The sequence below is a fragment of the Choristoneura fumiferana genome, chromosome 23 (assembly GCF_025370935.1).
Source record: "Choristoneura fumiferana chromosome 23, NRCan_CFum_1, whole genome shotgun sequence".
Classification (NCBI taxonomy): domain Eukaryota; kingdom Metazoa; phylum Arthropoda; class Insecta; order Lepidoptera; family Tortricidae; genus Choristoneura; species Choristoneura fumiferana.
This window is the reverse complement of record NC_133494.1, coordinates 8162954-8185303: the sequence shown is the minus strand read 5'-3', so window position 1 is coordinate 8185303 and position 22350 is coordinate 8162954. Positions and strand designations below refer to the sequence as shown.

Genomic DNA, 22350 nt, shown 5'->3' with positions numbered 1-22350 from the left:
ACATGAGGTATTATTATATCTTATATAAAACTATAGGCTGACAACGCTACAATTCTCTGATTTCCAGGTGTGTATAAATAGTGGGGCTGAATTACAATCAGGTGGCCCAAAAATTAAGATGCCGTTGCCATAAAAATACTAACTCGTTTTAAACAAATGTTTCGATTCTGTTGCATTTACTTATTGACAACCTTATTAAAAATATTGGTAGTCTTTGCGAGTTTCATTTGAGAGTCTTTGATCTTTTTAATGTATTGAACAGAAACATTGTGAAGATCTAATATAGAAAATTCTCGGGCCAAAAATGTTTGTGACCAAACTGCTTTGATACGGCTTGACCGATTTTTATGAAATTTTTTGCGTATATTTGGTAGGTCTGAGAATAGGATGTAAACATTTTTACCCGACTGCGAAGAAGGAGGGTTATTCATACTTCTATGCGGACGGAGTCGCGGGCAACAGCCAGTTTCTTTGTAAAACCCCAACGATAACATACGAGTAAGCTCACCTAATTAAGTAGATAATACCTATGATTCAACTTGACTTCGTGCTATAGTATTGGACTTGATAACATTAATATGCACCTGCATTATTTTTTGCACGTGTTACCGAACAAAATAAAACAATAACAACCAGATGGTCATCAATAAGTTCATCATTAATTAGTATTGTTGCAAAACAACCAAGTAAAGCAAATATGTTTACCATATTTACAGTAAGTTGAAAGAACAAAGAAATCAGCATGCAATAAAGTGAGGAAAAGATACGTACATTAACTTCTTCATATATCTTCTTCTGGTCGTAACTAACACATAAGATTCCTTCTGCCCGCCCGTGGGCAAATACTTTTTTCCAATTTTCGACTTCATTCGGTGAACCCCCTCACAGTCACTTTTCTTCGATCCACTAAAAAAAATCCGCAGGCTACGAATCACTTTGGAATTTCTTCTTTTTCTCGAAACAGCTACGTGGCCTAAAATTAAAGAGAAAGAAGGTTGAAGATATATACAGAGAGGACAATACTACAGAAAGAACAACAAGTAACTAACAGGCAAGCGAGAAACAAAAACTATATACACATAATTTATTACACGAACGTTAGTCATAAAATTGATTAGTAATGAGTCCAGTGCGAATTATCCCATACCGTTTCCCGTTAATAAGTCAACAAACACTATTTAAATATTATTTGCAAAATTTTATCCTACTAGGAACGTTACATAGCACTTAATACATTCTTCGGTAGTTTCCACTTCTCAATTCAACTCAATTCTTTCATTCAATTCAATTAGGTATAAATCGAAACCCGTCAACGGTTGTCATTTAATGATGGAATGGATGATCAACCAATCACTAAGAAAACTATTGATTTCATAGTTCCGCGGATTATCACTAGCCCAGTTATCGTCAGCTTCGAGTATACCCACGGTCCACATTACTACGTAACGGTACTTTTCATTATAAAACAATAGTAGATATCGGCTCTTTGAAACTTATCAAGCCTTCGTCGAATCATTGTTATTAAGATCAAATTATAGTCGAGAAGCTGTCTCGGCTAGGTACGGGCCCTGATAGTAGGTTAGCTTTCCCTCAAATACAGACGCTTTCCAGTTGGTCCAATTAAAGCATTAACACCACCATATTAAGATTGACACACTTTAGTTAAAACTATTAGGTATGTTAAAAACTTCTAAATGTATTACTTATAAACAGAACGGAAATAAACGGAATCCGATCGGATATCGCACACAAATCTCTTCGAATGTAGATCACGGGATCATAAACACCAACTAGAAGCCGAATGTTTATCTCTAAACATTCAAATTTACATTCAAAAATCTCATAATATCAAGTTGCAATAATAAAACAGAGATAATGAGTGAAGATTAACATGCGGTGGAAGTAACAGGCTATCTTATTTCTCAATCTATGTTCGTGAGATAAAACGAAATATTAAAATTACTGTGACTACACCTAGAAATGGTCCGCATTCATTTAGAAGCGAGGCGTGTGATAAAGTTGGGAACAACAACATAATAAAAGAGGCAAAATAAGTCACCGTTATTAATGAAGAAGACACCATCGTGGATATAGTTATTAAAGGATGTGATTATAACAGTTTGGTTAAGACTTCTTGAAATAACTTAACGAGTGCGCCAAATGATCCCGCTATTGTTCAAAATGTAACCTTACCTTACTATGCGAAACAGGCGTGGCAGTAAAAAGCTCACCGTTAACATAAACAAAAAGCTAATTGGAATCGTGGGAGAGACTGCAATTTTGTTACACTAAAATCCACCTAAATCGGAACGTCTCAAATAAGTACGAAAGAATAGCCACAAAACATGTACCACGTTCGTATGAAAAATATCTCATAGCATGAGAACTATACCAAACTCTTGATTCCTCTTTAAAAGTTTCGGAGTAAATTCTAAATATTAATTAATCGTAAGCAACTATGCTAATTGATTGACAAACATCAATAGAATAAATTAATTACAATCATTAAGCTGCATACAAAGTAATGTAATTTTAGCATAGCACTCGAACGTTTATAGCTACTCGTTAGAATGTTTCGACCAGAAGATTATTGCAATAAAACTTGAGCAATCAACATATCAACGTATAAATAACAAACGTCAACACCATTTTGAAGTGGTAACCCATAAAACGTCAATTACGTTGAAGTGGTACTTGAGCTGCTCCATGACTTAGAAGTAAAACCAGACCAGTGACAATATATCATATACATCTATAGATAATTTAAGGGCGACTATATCGCCCATACGGAAGTAGATTAAAGGGCCTATAATTTTGTAAAGTAAACAAAACACAATGCACTAACTTCAACTAACAGCACCTAACAGTGTATGTTTAGGACGCATAAAGTGAAGGGATGCGTCCGACGCCCGTAGTTTGCGGTCACAAAGTTACTCACGCAAAACATTGCACGTGTCATAAACACGCTCAAGTGAAACCGCATTAAGAACTTTATGAGAATAATCATCATCTATTGTTTTTCTTTTATAATAAACCTAAGATTGAAGTCAAAAGTAATGTATTTATGTATGTATGTAAACTCTTTATTGTACAAAAGAAAAGAAACAAAACACAATTGACAAACTTTGACATACTTTTACAAAGGCGGACTTATCCCTTTAATAATAATGTCCATCAGTAAAAAAAAAACGACGAAGTTTGTTTGTTTTTACTCTTTTATTGTATAAAAACGAAAAACAAAAAGGCTACAAAAAATAAATTAAGTGAAGTCTCCAACAAACACTTAAATGAATCTTACTTTCGCAAAATTATACATTTTTATATTATCTACATGAAAGTAGTAATTTGATGATTTCTTTCAATGAATATGTAACCTACCAAATAAGTGAAACATTGTGATTGTTTATTAGTTTACTCGGATGTTCCGCAAATAAATTATCATTTCATTTCAATAGGTCCGTTACTGTTGTGAGCGAAAGAATAAGCCGTTCTTACCCCAAATTGATTTCGTCCAAAAATAATTCTTTATATTGGGAACTGTTTTCCAACCAAAAATAACTTACTTAGTGTGTGGGCAGAAATAATTATAAGTACCTACCATATTAATTGCTTCTTCGTGACACACGATTAATGTTTCTATTACTGCACGTTTAATCTTAATTTTTTAATAAACGTGTTTGAGGTAAATGCTACTTATTTTGCGCACATCGATTGTATTAGTAAATGTTCACGTAACTGTAAGCTTACATTAATTGATGCAGTAAAATGAAGTTAAACGTCATTTAATTCTAAAGGTTTTCTTGCCAGACTTAAAATCCTTTGGATTTCTTCAACGCATTATTGAATTAATTTTAACACAACAACCTTAGCCTAAAGGCACTATTAATTGTGCTAACACCGCTATTGTTCGTGTCGCAATTTTAGATTTTGACGACTCAATCTATATCAGCGTCAGTTATCAATCAATTTGATTGCACCCACACGAACTTCATAACGAACTTACAAAAAAATAATGATATATTACAAGATCAAATAACAATTGAACTGTATGTACTCGAGCATGCAAGGTCTTCAAGTGTCTTTTATCTGCCAGAATTAAGTCCAATGAACAAATCGAAGATCTACATTTGAGTTGGCTTAACACTAGTGTACGTGCACAATAGAATAGAGTAAATAGTTTTTTTATCTACGATTTTTAGAGTAAAACCAACATCAAAATATAGAAAGTTGTAAATTGCTTTTAATTGACACTAATCTTGGATCTTGGTAAAAACTTTATGCATCAAACATTAAAAAAATCTGTAAAATAGAAACATAACTTTAAAAAATCTCTTAACCTGTCCTCTCCCAGAGGCACAAATTTGTGCCCAAATTTCTTTCATCCTGTTATCCTGGGAGATGACAGATTAATCATTCGATGAAGTCGCTACTAAGATAACATTAAAACTAGAACATTAATTATTAACAGAAAGGACCAATTGATATTAAATCAAGCCACTAACAATGTTAGGGGACTTATAGCGATCAGGCTAGAAGATGTAGGACAGCACTTTGTCAAACCCCAATTACTTACAAACAAGGTTTGAAGGGCAGTAAAAAATCTTTTTACATAAATATGAACATGATCCCTATTCAATCAAATTAAACCACAACGACCAGTGATGGATGTCGCAACATTAATATAACAGACGGGTCGAGCGGGTCATTCGTTCGGAAGATATATGGATAGATAAAAATATAGACTTATGAGGCATTATGTAACAGACAATTCATATTTTGAGCTATGCTATTTGGGGATGGAATACTTTGTCCTGTTAAACTAGAATTAAATGGCATTCTATCTATCCCACTAATATTATAACTAAATGCGAAGGTTTGTAAATCTGTTTGTTTGTTACCTCATAACGTCTAGACCCAGAACCGATTTAAATTAAATTCGGTATAAGTATAGATAATTTTTAGTCCCGGGGAAGGACATAGGACAGTTTTTATCCCGGAAAATTGCATAGTTCCCACGGGATAGCGATAAACGAATTCTACGCGGACGGAGTCGCGGGCAACAGGCTATTATTCTATAAATCTTATATTTGTTGAACTCTTGCAACACATTACATCTAAATAATATCCTATACGTATACAACGACTCAATTAGCATGATATAAATACTCACATTGCTAAATACTCGGCTTATTTTCAACAATTCTTTTTAATTAGAAGACACACGACAAGACTTTTTTTTAAATTAAGTACTTTACCAATATCCAAAGCTCATTAAAAGCTAGAAACACTTTGCCTCTTTCAAAGCACACTTTGTGCAAGCACTTTCAAACTTTGCACAACAAACAGTGCTGATGCAAATATTACGCAAACACCGGCTTAAAATTGAGGTTCGATGCGGTTTCGGTACTTACCTAAAGAAATGGCATCTTTTGGCATTAAAATAATGTCAGCCAACGAGAAAAAGAAATGGTGATGCGAATGAGAAACCTCCGCTCTTGGAATTTTCTGCTGGGTCAGCAAAGTCATTCTTCATTTGTCGCGAAGTGATCTTTCCTAGGAAATAAAACCTGTCCAAAAAGGACTTTTCGATGGTTGCAAAACGGCATTTAGTTTTAGCAGTGGTAAAATTTCCCTATTCCTTTTTAACCCCTGACGCAAAAAGAGGGGTGTTATAAGTTTGACCGCTATGTATGTCTGTGTGTCTGTATGTCTGTGTGTCTGTGTATGAGTCTGTCTGTCTGTCTGCGGCACCGTAGCTCTTAAACGGGTGGGTGGACCGATCTGAATGCGGTTTGATTTAATTGAAAGCAGGTTCTCGCGATGTTTCTTAGAGATGTTTTATGAAAATCGGTTCAGCCGTTTTTGAGATATTGAGCATTGAAGTGACAAAGTCGAGGTCTTCCAACTTTGTTGGTTATTCATAAATGACACTGACATCTTTTGACAGGCACAGACAAAACAATACATGCTAGATCTGGTTTGTAACTTTTTTATTAATAAGTAAGTACTCCCAAGATTTCAATAGATGTCAAGAATAGAAAGAATGATTTTATCTATACGTGAAATTAAATTTAATTGTTAATAAACATCGATAAAAAAGAAACCGGTACCGATTCTGAAGCATAGTCTCCAAAACGAAAAGGAGCAACACTAGCAAAATGCAGCCGCTACTTCTTCCAAGCGCTAAATTATGTACTTAATTAATGTTTGCTTTTCTTGTTTATTTTGCAAATTAGTGAGAACACATTTTACTAAGCATAAATGAATTACTTACCAAGAAACTCCTCGCTTAGCAAATTTTGTTAGCAGGTACAGAATAATAAAGTTATTCCTAAATAATAACAATAAACAAAATGTAACTTCATCTAAATATCCACATTACCAAATACCAAATCAGATCAATATAATAGTCTCTGTAAAATTGGCGAGATCATATTTTTCGATCAATCAATTAATACTCTCGCATGTTTATACAAAATCTGATAAAGTGTAAGCATTTCGCAGCTGTTTCTTAATCAAAATAACCTGTTTGCGGTTGTAAATTAATTATAACTGTGCTATTACCGGTCGGTTCTAAACTTCTTACTACCTGTATGTCGGCGTAAAAGACCGCATTAAATTTATTTATTGTGTTTCATTGGTGCAATTATTCATTGAGCAGCGACGCCTGCGCGGGTTTTACTGATAATCGGCCTTCTGACGATAATTCAATTCGTTCTAGTTTATTTCGTACGCCTCCGGTGGCGGCATTATGCGCTTGCACTGGACATTTAGAAACCCACGCTGAGGGTAGGTTAGAAATTATGATTTTGGTATTTGCCGTCGTAATCGATTGTGCTATTTGACATTGCGCTAATCATACGATCCTCTAGGTACTTTAAACTAAAACAATATGCAAAAACATTATGTGGTTTTCATTGTTAGATGTGTGATCGTGTAAAGCGTGTGACAACTTTTATCATGAATCTACTTCTATATCAATCAAAATACTATTAATGACTAACTGACAAACAACACACAGCCTAAACAATTGGAGATAGAGATTTGATTTAGCAGACATAATATTTTGAGTAAAATTCTCTTTTATACCTCTATTCTTTCACTGACTAAAGCTGCAGGAAGAAACTTATATATATAATTTAATAACTTACAATGTGACAATTTTAACGTACAAAAAAGAATGGGGATAAAATATTCGATGAAACATTCTTAGGCAATAAATTGCCATTCGGTGTCACTCAGACGTGCCGATTCAAAAGGTTTATTACATTTACTCAAGGTGTTAGGCATTTTTTACCTTAAACTCGATTAGAGCCTTATGAATATTTAGACTATTTTAGACCCTGAATTCTGCTTTACTTATTCATCACGTATAGCAGATTACGTGTACGAATTCCGAACGAAACTTACATAAACCACAGCTTAACCTATCCCAATAAGTAGGTAACCCTAATAGTGTAGCTGCACTTAATATTTGTACATGGAGATCTGTCTGTACTAACATTTATACTCTGTGTCTGATTTCAATAAGCCAGAACGCAGAATAAATTGATGATAATGTAGACATAGCTAATTTTAGTTCAATCAATTTGCCAAACCGAACTGCGATATTTGAACAATAGGTTATTATAAATCGTTAGTCAAAAGCGTCAGGTCCAGCTTTTATCGACTAATTTAGAATTCAAGTGGGAAGTGTATTAGGTAAAGGCTAACAGCTCCCACGTGGTCTGACTATCGTAAATCTGCGTAGCGAAGTCTAGACAGAATTAAAGAATAGATCTGAACCAATTGCCAAATAAAAATCAATGTTGTAATGGATCAGTCATCCCTAAAGACTTAATTAATTTACTAAAATTAATATACTTATAACGCTAAAATTTGGTTCATCAATCCAAAGATCGTTTTATTACAAGCTTTTATTTAGTTTTACCTGTCTCGTTGCATGTCTGTCTGTCTATCTGTAATCAAATCTTGCAAGTTAAATTTGACGCACTTCCAGTGGTTGGATTTACTTGAAATTTGGTATACTTAAGTAAACGTGAACGCGTGACAATACAAACCATAATCTGGTGGTGGCTTCCTGGTAGTTCAGCCAGGATCGTCTCCACAGGACGGAACTCTTCAACGGTTAATGGCATCGACTTGAAATTTGGTATGAAAATGTAGTTTGGGTGACAGTACAAGTACAGCCAACAAAAAGTTCAGTCAGCAAAAAAAGCATTTACCAAAAAAAATTTTTTACCGAGAAGTTATAATAACCTATGACATCTCTTATACCTATATCACGTTCGGTAACGAAAGAAAAGCAAGAATTCTCCGATGCGAATGTGAGTTGAGTAAGCCTGATCAATGGAAAGGAATGTTCAAGGAAATCCGGGAACTAAGGCACCTAGAAACGCTAGAGCAGTGTAAGTAGCGGAACAAATATGTACAGACGTTTTAATCCTTTCGGCAAACCGCATAGCAGAAGCTCCACTGGAAAATTTCTAGAGCGCATTTTATGACGGCAATAAAAAAGTCTTGAAACTATTTAGATGGAGGAACTAGTCTCTTAAATGACAGGAATTTCTCGTGATACTTCTGAAATTACTAAGGGAATATGTAATCAAAAATCAAAAACATATTTATTGAAATGTATGAAAGAGCAGATGCAGTGCAGAGCAGATGCAGAGAAGATGCAGTGAGCCTAAATTTGCTGGAGATGTATAGGTAGAGTCATTTACGATGGCGCGTGCCGTGGTTCTTATTACAATGTCATTAATGGCTAATTTTGACAAAATCACGCGTGTGCGTGGATGACACTAGGTATAATAATAGTGAGAGTAGTAAATTACTTACAATCAGATAAATTAGACATGTAAAATTTTACTACCACATTGATAACCGTCACAACAACAATCGTAACCATAAATGGCATTTCAGAATGTCAAAATTATAGAAAAAAAAATGGAACATGATCACTCACTGTATTATCTCATCCGGCTTTCCTGTGTGAAAGCCGTTGATGGGAACCAGTTGAATCTACTCATAAATAGAAAGCAGTATATCACCAGCTCTGGTTGGTCCAGTCCGCGACAAACACATAAACCTACAAAAACTACTAAAACCGTCGCTAGCATTGAACAGATGAGATTAAAATTGGCTTGGACGCGAAGCCAAAGGCGCGTCGTCGTTTCAATCAGTTCATATAAACTGAATGAAAGGAATACTTGCAATTGAACTTGTTTGTAAAATTTCACGCACCTTTGAATTTTGCCGTCGAAATGCGAAAGGGCATAAGTATTATCTGACATTTTGTTAAGCTCGAGAAAATAAATAGGTACATGTTGAAAGTTTTTTTTCGTTTCTATATAAATAAATAAATATCACGGGACAATACACACCAATTGACCTAGTCCCAAAGTAAGCTTAGCAAAGCTTGTGTTATGTGTACTAAGCAACGAATAAATATGATTATATAGATATAGATTAAACACATATTAAACACCCAAGACCCGAGAACAAACATTCGTATTTTTCATACAAATATCTGCCCCGACACGGGAATCGAACCCGGGACCTCAGGCTTCGTAGTCAGGTTCTCGAACTACTAGGCCATCTGGTCGTCTATATGTTTTTACTTATCAAAATAAATAAAGTAGAAATAGTCTTGCAACGTAGTATAGGCATAACTAAAAAATGTGCCTTTTCATTTTAACATTTTAGACAAGATATTAGGAAACATATAAATATTTTCTGTTATTTATGCCTTCCCATTTTAATATTCAACATCATTTAACATTAAAAATTAATCACATTTACCCTACATAGGACCTTTATTTTTAATATCACTGAAATTAACCTTTTCATCTGAATCTTTAAATCTGAAGGCATTAGTGCCCTTTGGGCTAACGGTATCTCCGACAGTATTTCTCCAAGAAATGTACAAAAATCAGACAGATTCGTCTTTTTTTCCTGATTCTGAATATATAATCAACTCAATTTCACAAAAATGTTAGTTGTGCCCATTTTCGTTACGACGGCAGAATTAAGTAATTCTAATTTAATCGTAATAATCAGACACATCATAAGAGTAGGAACATAACAAACAGTTCTCATTTTTAAACCTTTTCTTCTTTTCGATCAAAATACCATAGGAAATCGTTTTTGCGTATTAAATAAATACGAAAAAAAGTTTTCATTGCATTGAACACGATGCCAGATGAAATTAACGACTAATAAAATGATAATTCCAACATTCGGATGGGAGTGTTCATTAACACAAGTTTGAAATATAATCATGGCGCACGCGTGAATGATTGCGCTATTAATATTCGGTTTGACGCGGAATTTCATGGTTATGAATATTTGAAGTCAAAATTAATTGCAAGTCGAGGTGTAAGTGTCGCACTACAGTTACTTAGCGATTATACCTATATCCACCTCACTAAAATGTGTTGAGTTGTTTGTAAGTACCACAGTATAAAAAAGGAGCAGTATTCCGTCTCGGCAGCGTCCTTGATATAATTACTTACGCCGGCTCGGTACGCAAACGCGTGATAGGGCTGCCTACTCTGCTAACTGTCACTTCAGTTATGTATTTGATTTGATAATGTGACATGAAATTTTACGTAGGGAAAGGATTAGATTTAAAGATGGACTAAGTAGTGTTTAACAAAAATGCATTTTACGTTATTTTAATAAACCACACGTATTATGTTTTAAACGGTTTTATTTCGCTTCATCACTAGGTATGGGTTACCTAAAAAATAGCTACGGAGAAGTACTTGCGCCTCTTCTGGGATGTCGAAAAGATTTATTGTTGAATTTAAGAGTACAAAAAAATTCGCATTCCGATAAATAGCTTCAATAGATACGTTTTCATTATATTATATTAGATGAATTTAAACATCCGTACACCGAATAATGTTTATATCGTTGTGACATATTAAGGCACGTAATAAATGCGCGTGAGTCCGTACGTAACCGAGGAGCACTCGACTGATGGTTGCCGAGGTATTCTGAGAATTCGTGGCGCGTAGGTATAACTCGCGTTCCGGCCGTTTGTATGAAGACGGTGTACTGCTCCTTTTTGTACTGTGTAATTACCTACACACCAAGGCAAACGTACACAGAACAGACTATCATAGCAACCTTTGTAGGAGTCAAGTGTATCAACCACATTATATTTCATTAGTTTTTGATGAATATGTGTATCGCCAACTAAGAATTCCAGCTATGCTTTCAATTCCACTAAAAAATATCAAAGACGTTTTAATGATTTATTGACTTTCGTCGTTTGTCTCATTGAGCAATAAAAGAAATTGACGTTTTTAACTTTTTACTTGTTCGCCACCTGACTCTTCGCGGGTCATATTATGTATTATTTATTACCTCTAATATAGTCGCCACTTGTCAGATTGTTCAGGCGAGATTGGAACTCAATTAACTTCGTAGGATCAAGCTCTGTACCCTTAGTGTAAGTTTTCGGTTACGATCGCGTTCGCGTTAAAATCTCAATTTGTATGGAAACACGAACATCGCAAACGTTCTGCTAGAGGCGCTGTTCGTGTTTCCATACAAATTGAGATTTCAACGCGAACGCGATCGAGACGTATTTTGTAACCGAAAACTTACACTAAGGATACTTGACATACGTACGAGTACTTCAAGACGTATCAAGTTACCAAGAACTGCAGACATTGAATTAACCGTTTCCTTTCAAAGCATTTCATGTCAGTTTGCGAAAATTCATTTGCACATGACACACTCAGACACCAAACAAGAATAGTTTTTATCAGAAGGTTTTTTTAAGTGAACTTAATCTCTTTCAACGTAATATGGTTGATACCTTATTCATAAACCACAATCCGGTAGGTATTTTTGCAAAACTTGATACGTTTTTTTTTACGAGGCAAGGTGACGGTCGTAGTTTCTAATTACCTGTAATTAATCTTGTACCAAGTGGCCATAACAATGAGTTGTCTTCAAAAGAAAAAAAAGTTACTTACCTAACTTTTGTTACCTAGTTCTATTGTTTACGTGGCTATCACAGCAACTTAATAATCAATTATTCTTTCACATTTAGCTACTATTTCAATAGAGGAAAATTAGGATGGTGACAAAATATGTCTTCGTAAATACTGAATATAGTCGCCATTACCACATTCTAAGAGTTCATGCATGGTAACAACTACCCAAGCCGTATACGTGATCAAATATATTTCTTTATCTAAATGTTCCAAAATATTTATTCTAAATATACTTACTTAATGTTTATTCTTAGTCTAAGTTATTTACCTATCTAAATTGAACATTATTGTTTAGTAGCCAATTTCGCAAAAGCTGTCGTGGAGACTTCATCCTACAGGGAATAACACTGTAACAAAGTTGAAGTCTAAAATATCGCCACATTTTTCTAACATCCTACACAATATAACACTAATCCTTCCAACACAATAATAAAGAATCATACGTCTTGCGTCCCGGTGAGGTTTGCGGAGAAAATTCGCAGTTAACGCAAAGTTACTGGTGCTATAGGATATATTCTGCGTCGATAAATCTAACTGAGCTCAGACATCTAATCTATTACTCACCTGGGTCTATCTAGGTATAGGTTTTCAATATACCAGAACTTCTAAGATACGCAAAACGTGAGTAATACGTTTGTAAACACGAGTCTTAAATTTTGTTCATCCGCAACCAAGCTACGCTTTACGACGCATATTAACTACCTTTATCCAGAAGTCACATTCAATAATGTCAGACGGACCCAACTAGCACCAACTACAGCGTAACATGACCGATGTTGTGGTGTGTACTTACGTCGTTGAAATTTTTCGTTAAGATAATTCTTACATAATAATTATGTATTCTGATTAAAAAAAAATATATCATAACGCTTGGCGCTAATATTTTCTAACATATTTCATAACAAATAAAAATCGAAATTGCGTTTATATTTGGTGGGAAAACAGTTTGAAACCGGGCAACAGTTAGTATTCAATTTATCAACGAAAAATAAACCAGAACTCAATATTTCAGGAATGACCATATTTCTGGTTACTTGAAATATTTATATCTAATTTACCCGACTATGAAGTTAATCAAAAAGGGTAAGACGTAAGCCGAGAATAAATTGAAAATGGCCCCGACAATTTATTACGTTGCTAACTTTGATGTCGTATTTAGGAGACCGCAGAGCTGTTATGTAATTTGGGAGTGTAAAACTAAAAGCTCAAGCGTTTCTAAAATTCTCATCCATTCCCCATTCTAGTCAGCCTTTACACAACAAGTCGAATGGTCTAGAAATTAATATCTTAGCAGTAGGTACACTATCTGAACGTCACAGTAGTTTAACGCATGTTGATAATAATTGCGTAGTACCTAACATATAATGATTTCGTACATACATAACAATACCATTACGGGTCCTCGGTTAATCCGTGTGGGCTAATCGTTTAGAAGTATACAAAGACAATTATATGTTAATTTTGATTTAAATCATAATAAGATGCGGAACCATGGCGCCAGCCGACCGGTTTCCAACCGATATAGGTTACCGGCCCAAATATGGACCAACTGTGAATTACACCACCCTAATTGCTTGTACAAAAATGAATTATTCCTCATACTTCCTCGTTTATAGTCGAAGAGCAAATTGCTATTTAATTTGCCGTGGTAATTGAAAAGCAACAGAAGCCGCGTCTTGGCTGCATAAAAAGGCAGATAAAAGATGTTTTAATTAATATAGAATCTAAGAAATACTAACCTTTATGTAATATCAGGTATAAGGTTAGCATTTAGATCAGAGATGCTAAATAATACCGGAAAGATTAATTAAATAGTATTAATTAGTAATTCTGTCATTATCAAGCTAAAGGAATGATTTGAAATCGCTAAATCGATGGAACTCACTTGTAATATAGTAACAAAACAGCAAGAAATAGAGCAAATACCGCAAAGATCACTCGAAGGATGAAAATAACAACTTTTCTTAAAGTACAATGATAATTAAACCACTTCATACATTTAAAAACGCCGATTTCCTTAGATGTCCAAGCGGTATCCAATTATCACTAAATTAAACATGTTCATACTTAGTTTAGTGTTCTCTAATGGGTTACAAATAGAGCAGCTAGCATTAGGTACAAGTTTCCTTACACGGCAACGATCACTCAGCATCAGGTGTGGGCCGTTTAGGATATGCAACATAATATTACTAAGCTTTATTACATCTATATACTGAATGAGTTCTATTACATCCTATTACAGAATATTGCAAATTAAAGGTCCCGTCGTATTTTCGAAAAGGTCTTATCCCAGTTGTTGTCATAAAAATGATCTGTTAATAATTCTAGGGTGACAGAGATACAGAAAATTGTGCATTACTTTACTTCTATACTAAATACTGGGAACCTTATTTAAAAAAATTTTTTTTCTTGTTCCTGTGAAAATGTAAGATTAAAAGCGTTATATTGTACATATTTCTTATTGAATTATCAACTTTCATTTGATATCCATATATTGTTACAATAAAAAAAAACTCCATATTTTTTTTCGTCACTCCCGCCCGACAATTTCAACGAAAATGTTGAACACCGTCCAGACGTTTAGGCTATGGAGAGGACCAAAGATATGGACATAATTACATACATACATTTATACAACACAAACGCACCATCTTTGTGTAGTTACCGGTAGATCCTGAGAGTTCATCAACTCGGTGGTCCGTTAAATCCCATTTCCGACCGTCCAAACAAATCGAACCGTATTAGTAAACAGTATCGACTCAACGAGTAATAAAACATTAAAATCGATGCGTGAAACGATTATAGATATGATCGATGATTCATATCGTATCGATTATACGCGTAGGCTTCACTGTGAAATTGCAAAACCGCTTAACTTCTTCCGGAACTAATGTTTAGGCATTAAGCTCTGAATTATTAGCCTACCTACGATGAGAAAAGAGTCCTATATAGACAGTAATGCTTATTTCAGAATTTCATTAAACTAAGTACGGGTGTTTTAAATTTTAAAACGGTATTTTACATAATGCACACAAAAAATTCAAGACAATCGGACGGACCTAGTGTTGTGAAAAACGCTGATTTCGAGGCTTAAGGACTCGAACCCTAAAGACTCTCGGGGCTTTACGACTCAAAGCCAACAAAGACAGTTTTTTGCATCCATACGCATAAAATAAGCCAATTCAATTATCAAATATATTAGAGTACTTAAGACTCTGGAGTCTTAAGAGTAAGAGTCTTTAAGCCTCGAAATGAGCGTTATCCACAACTCTAGACGGACCACTGGAATAGGGTTGAAATTGCAATTAATGGATATCACGACCACGGATATGGCGACCACGAACCGGAAGACGAAGCGTTGCATCTACTAGGTGGACTGACGACATCGTGAGAGTTGCGGGAAACCGGTGGATGCACGTGGCGAGTTGTCGTTCATTGTGGCGTTCTAAGGGGGAGGCCTTTGTTCAGCAGTGGACGTCTTCCGGCTGATGATGATGATAATGGATATCCGTAAAATAACGCCTGATTTAATTTTTTTTTTAAACTAACCTTTACCCACGGCTTCGCTCGCGTAAACCATTAGATCTGCCAATTGAATTTAAATTCCAGGATTGATTGATTAAGTAATTAATCCCCATGAATCGTGGTCTTCATTTACGTGGTGTGATGGACATGTGTTTACTTTTAAAGACTAGATCAGTGATCACATTGATAGTTACATATTAAGCGAGTTAAAAGAGAAGTCAATAGCAATAATTAATAAATCTGAGTATGCATTACGCTACGCGTATCGGACCCATAACACTAATTTTGTACCGAGTGTATAAAGTGATTTATTTAATGAATTTGTCATCTCGCTAAAAGCTTTAGTAATTAGAATTGCTTCGATTATTGGCTTTATAGCACTAATCAATTCAGTAGTTTCACTTTGCTATAATTTATAACGCTATAGTTAAGATTATGATCTCGTCTCGACACTACAAAATATACTTGAAAAGTTTAAATCTCTCACGACAACTTTGCAAATACCTATTTGATGTCTCAGGGCGTGTCGCTATCCCATAACAATAAATCGCGCATGTCTAAGAAACTAACTGTCAAATAGATATTATCAGGCGCGGCGTAAAGTAAGGCCAACGCATTCAAATCCTCACGAAAACAAAGTACTAACATGCCTGTGCCTGAGCCATTGTGCCCCTTTAGGACACGGGAATACTTGACGCGCCAAAACCTGGCTGCTTACGAAGACAATAGTTGAGCGCTGGATTCCGAAATGCTCAGGCTTATAATGTTTAGTTACTTCCTTAGGTAAATGTTAAAGGTACTTAAATGGTTTTTCTCAGATATCTTAGAGATGAGAAGCGATGGAAGCAATGAAGTATAGTATTAACTCGTATCAATAAGGTGTATGAGCAAGGTGCGAGTATCAATCATTTCATTATCATCAAAGACTTCAAAATTTTAAGGGTGGCACTACTTTGGTGGCTTAGGCTACAAAAACAATACAAGAGGATCATAATCGACCGCAAAGCGCGCAAGAAAATGCAATGGAAACTGAAATGCTAACACTGCCATTCCTTAATCTATCGTTACCGTTAGATATACTTAAATGAAATAAAGAAAGAAAGATTTATTTGGTTCCAACAGTACCACCATCTTACAGAAATAAAACTAAATTAAGTGGTGATACAAACAAAACACCAAAAAGGACCTGCTTCAGGGTGTTTTGCTACACGTTATGTGCAGCAAGGCTAGTTTTCTGTGGAGCTCAAAACCAAATACTCGTATCATATTTGATACTTGAGGATTCTCTAAATATATCGACTCAGTGTAACTCGTGTAGTCCTTTCCGTACCCAGAAACAATTTTACCCTAAAATTATTAGCCCTAAAATAAACCAAACAAACATGTTCTCCAATCTATTCGACCCCAATACGACTGTTATACGACGATATCCACAAAAACAACCATGTTTCCCCGGAACATATCCGTCTGGCATCGGCTATTACGCGCCCACGTATCCCACTGTGGGTAAGCCAAGGCATTGTGTCCTTATCTATTACTATGTAAGCAAAGCCGAGGCAAAGTCGTAAATAAACCATAATATCATTTGGGTCATAAAACTGTGCTGTAAAAGTGCAAGGATCATAATTAGAAAAGACTGTCTCGGGCGTGTAATTTTTAACGATGATTGCTTTAGCGTAACGACCCAATTTTCGGATAAATTTTTCCAAGAAATTAATAAGTACGTAAATAAATAAACGTTCTTATCAAAACAGCATATTTATGTGTGAGGAATTGAAGTGAAATTTTATTCAAATTTAACGATGCTCCGCCATGGGCTGTTGATTGTCCTTTACGGCGCACTAAACGTTAATTTCCAGTCAATATAACTTCCTAGACAACTTGATGCCAGCATTCCAGTGCCAGCCCACGTTTCTCTGGTGCCGTGAGATTAAAGAGTCAGGTCATGCGGTCAGGTGGGCCGGCGCGATGCTGGACTGATACGTCGGCAACTACGCATTATGCTAAAGAACGGGACAAGTCTTTAGCTCGATGGACCATGCAATAATGACGTCCAATGTTACTTTCCCAAGCATATGCTTTCATCAATAAGACCTCAGAAAAACTAACTTGTTTCATAAACGATTTTATTACCTATTTACTTAATAAGTTTATATATTAAAAAAAAAACAATCGTGACAGTTAAAATTTTGTACATTTTTAACATTGGTTTTAACAGAAGATACAAACAAGATGTAGCGGAAAAATTTACAGTTTAATATCATGCTGCCTTTCTTTTGGTTTTAAAACATATTGGTACTTAATTAAGACATTAGCCTGCTTTCTTTTCGATTTATGTTCTCCTACAACGGGCCACAGTTTTACTCATTTTGATGCAAAGTAATCATATTATTAAGTTTAATATTTCCATGCTACCAAAAAATCTTTTACTACGAAAGCAACCGAGTTCCAACCAATAATTATATGCTTTATTTTGATACTTAACTAATTTTTGTTTCTTTTTTCTTTTCAGTTGCAGAATGGGGCGTTACAAATTATTAATTTCAAGAATCTGTTGTTAGGGCGACTCAAGAAATCATTAACTATCTTAATCTATTCTCGGCACCCTAGTTAAATAGAGTTTCTTTTTCTCTGATTCCCAATACGAAGCAACTTTCGCGAAAAGCTTATTTTTACCAGAGAAGCAAAGCGACGGTTGAAAGAAGAAATTGACTAAGCGACATTTTTGTGAAAAATTTGAGACATAGGTGAAACCACAGTGAAACATTTACTGATTCCGAACATGATATAACTCACTATTTAAAAAAAATGTCGCTTAGCCAATTTCTAATTTCAAGCATCGAAAGACTGATAGTTATTATCTGAAATCACCGGGGATTCACGTAGGTTTTTAACACTGTTAGGTACTATTATTGAAACTAGTAAGACATGACACGCACATGACATTCAATAGGTACCTACTGTATTAACTCAAAATAAAACTGTATTGAATAACAATTTTAATCTAACCTCTACATATAATTCATCATCATGTAATACAGAAGCATTTTGAATTAATACGGTATTAAATGTCATGTGCGGGTGTATTTATCTACCTGCTTAATATTAGTAGAAGTGTCTTGATCTTGATAGTTCCATACATTCCGACATAATAACCGATTGAGCAGAGCGATTGAGAAAAGCCGTGGTGCCCTAGGGCTTGACCATCGCCTCTGAAGCAGAGGATCGTGGGTTCAAACCCCAGCTCGCACTTCGTGAGTTTTTCGAAATTCATGTGCGTAATTACATTATAAATTTACCACGAGCTTTACGGTGAAGGAAAACCTCGTGAGGAAACCTGCACAAACCTGCGAAGCAATTCAATGGCGCGTGTGAAGTTCCCAATCCGCACTGGGCCCGCGTAGGAACTACGGTCCAAGCCATTTCATTCTGAGCCCAGCAGTGGAACGTATATAGGCTGGGATGATGATGATGATGAACCGATTAAGGTCAACTAAACCAAGATTTATTTCTTCCAGCAAGCGATCATAAAGTTACTGCAATATTAGATTTATGAATTTGCATAGGAACAAAGAATACTCATTTAAAGTTGTGACGTTGCCGTGAGCAAATAAAAGTTGATTGTTATTGCCCAGTTTCTTACGACCCCCGCACACCAGTACCTGCGTTTCTTACAGAGTTCAAGTTTAGACGGACACGCTATATTTTTGTTGGGAAGCTTGACACTGCGATTTGGGCTGACCTTTCCGTTTTGATAAGATAACAACATTACACAACTAGCTTGTGTCAAAAATAGGTTAAACGAAAAGTCTTGATTTCAACCAGGATTTTTAGGCATTATAATTGGATATTAATTGCTGTAACGTATTTTGTAAAAAAAGAATAACAAAAAATGGAACCAACTTCAAAAACCTTGAAAATAATTTTCTACTACTTTGAAGTTGGTGCCTCAGCACGAGCCAGCAGGAGTGGAACTACTTATAGTCGTCTACCTCACCCACATACTATATATTGGGCTTCAATCACTCCTGCTGGCTCGTGCTGAGGCACCGACTTCAAATTAGTTGAAAATTATTTTCAAGGTTTTTGAAGTCGGTTCCATTTTTTGTTAAAATTTTTGTTTTTCATAGTTTTTAGTGATTTGGAGCCAAAGTGCAACACTACATAGTTATATCATTCTATAACAGAGTACCGGTACCTACGATCTTCTTTATCAGGGTGCAGTTAACCAAATGATACTTTCTGTATGTAAATACTTGACTTGATGTTAAAAATGACAAAATCGCTTTAGGGGTGCTTTAAAAATTCGAGGGTTGCCCTCGATTTCTCTAAGATGCCATCATCAGATCCTGACTTCGTGTCAATGGACCACCTCGGAAGTATGTCCTTTAGACTACGAATAATCCTTTAGAACTAAAAAAGAATTTTGAAATTCGGCCCACAATTGGCGGAGTTATCGCGTAACAAACATACACTCAATTGAGAACCTCCTCCTTTTTTGAAGTCGGTTAAAAAATAATACAGTGTAGTCCGTTTAGTACGACTTCGCATTTAACAACCAACCGTTTTTAGCGACGCAAGTACCTACAGGCATATTTTTGGTTTTAATATGAGCCACCATGAAAATACATCCGTTCGTTTAGTAGGTACGGCGTCCGGTTAGTGCGACGTAATATCACCCGGTCCCTTGGCCGTCGATATAACCGGATTCTACTGTAATAGGAACTAGCTCTTTTACCGACTGTATTACTGTGGACTATACAGGGTGTCTGACCATAGGGCTTTAGGTTCGATTCTTACTACTCGCATAACTCATAACAATACTTTAAAAAATACAACATATTTAGTTTCATGTTAACCTTAGCGGTCCCCCGACACCGACGACGCTTAGATAAAAAAATATTACTAGATACTTTATACTAAATTAACTTAGGCTAACTTTGCGGGAAATCAGCATAGTCCCCGCGGGATAGAGATAAACGAATTCTTCGCAGATGAAGTCGCGGGCAACAGCTAGGTAGCGCATAATTATTTTTTACTTTTTAATAGTCTTTTCAAGCAGCGATTTTTTTCGGGCGTTTTTATTTTTGCTGGCGTTTTTTTGGAATATTCGAGAAAAACTAACAAAAATGCAACTTTGCCAGCTCAGCAGGTATAAACGCTTTTTTCACAGCGAGTACTACTTTCTATCCTAAAAATAAAAAACCTTTCACAATCACGCGTGGCTCGTCTACAAACGGAACAAATTTGAAAAACAATAATAATAATATTGATAAACATTCCATTCATGCGAGAGTCTGTAAAATCTATTATTCTTAAAATAATACCTATTATTTAGACGCAAAAATTTTGATTACGTTTCGATTAAATCACCGTACAATACAAACCAATCAACCGTTAATAAGCCCTCATACAATTGTATTAAACATTTATTTGTTCGGATATCAATAACCGCAAACACACCTTATTTTTACAACAACACGTTAGTATTATTTGGATGGCCAAATAATGAAAGGCCATATCAAAATAGGTACATATATTAAAGTTCTGTCTAAAGATAAACACGGTGCGTGCAAACTACAGTGCAGCTTAAGGCATGCTTACATTTAGACTTACTTTACAAAACATCTGAAACGATATATAAGCTTCGATTTGTTTAAGCTTAGTATATTTACTTACTAGTCTAGTCGCTCTTTTTTCTTTCGACCTGCGTCGAACCAACATGGCTTCCGATTTTTTACATCGGTTTATCAAAATCCGATTATCGACCGGCAGAATGTACCGCAAGCCGAAGGAATTCCGATTTATCGTATTTCTAAATCACAATGTACAGTTACGCACCGGACTTATCAGCACAAAGACATGCTTTTTATAGGGCCCATTATGTCTTGCTCAGCCGATTCTTAACTAATATCGGCTTAGATGGCCATAAAATAAAATCTTGAAAAACCTTTTTCAATCATTACGCTTTAATGGATAGTCACGACACTTAAGTGTAACGGTTAATTTATTGTAAAATAAAAAGTCAGCGAAAAAATTAAGCAATAACATAAGCACGAGTAGCTGACGGAGCTCGAAACGACAGTATAAAACCGCAAATACTGTGTATATATATATATATCGCATGTAGGTACTTAAGTAGTAGTTAATACTCGTATACATTATAACTTGAAATCGAAAGTAAACAAACTATGACGTCAACTGTCATCTTAAGTATATTTGCTACGATATTTATTATCATGTCCTTGTTTTGACGAGAGAAAATTTAAAACATGTTATTCTTAATACCTTCTGAAATAAAACGAACGACTCTTGCAGTTTAATTTTTAAAAATTTACTCAGTAGCGCGCATGTACCTAAAAGCATTTTTGGTAAATTTATGGTAAAACCGGTAAAAAAATATTGTACGTACTATAGCGAAACGCATTCAACCTACTCTCAACAAGCCATCAAGTCCAGATGACCGGACCCGCTACCCTAACAACAATGACCGCATTCATATTAAAATGGCAGCAAAACCATTTAATATTCATAATTCACATCACAATGAAATCATACAAATCAATACCCTCTGAATAAAAATAACAGGATTATTGTCAGAAGTAGGTATAGCCCCCGGATGAAGTGTACTATTACTCGAAATAACAGATTTTTGTGGCCGGTGGCGTCAACTTACAGTAAATTATGACAAAGAATGGCTTTGTTTCACTTTTCCCGTTGTTCGAACATGTATTTCCAAAGTTATAAAAACTTCCAAAAAATGCTTTATCTTAAGGATAAAGAAACAATGATTGTAAAGCCGTGCATGTGATAA

The 22350-nt window shown here is 35.3% G+C and overlaps 1 protein-coding gene across 6 annotated transcripts in view; it reads right to left on the bottom strand.

The window, feature by feature from the left end:
- The window catches only part of RapGAP1 (Rap GTPase activating protein 1), a 365817-nt gene that overhangs the window by 191112 nt on the left and 152355 nt on the right, over positions 1-22350 (bottom strand). For 5 of the 6 annotated variants that reach the window (XM_074105808.1, XM_074105811.1, XM_074105810.1 and 2 more), the window contains one exon: positions 772-973. The exons of the other annotated variant lie outside the window; for it this stretch is intronic. In XM_074105808.1, the coding sequence (XP_073961909.1) occupies positions 772-973 (202 nt within the window). The remainder of the gene's footprint in view (positions 1-771; positions 974-22350) is intronic. 6 annotated transcript variants of the gene reach the window in all.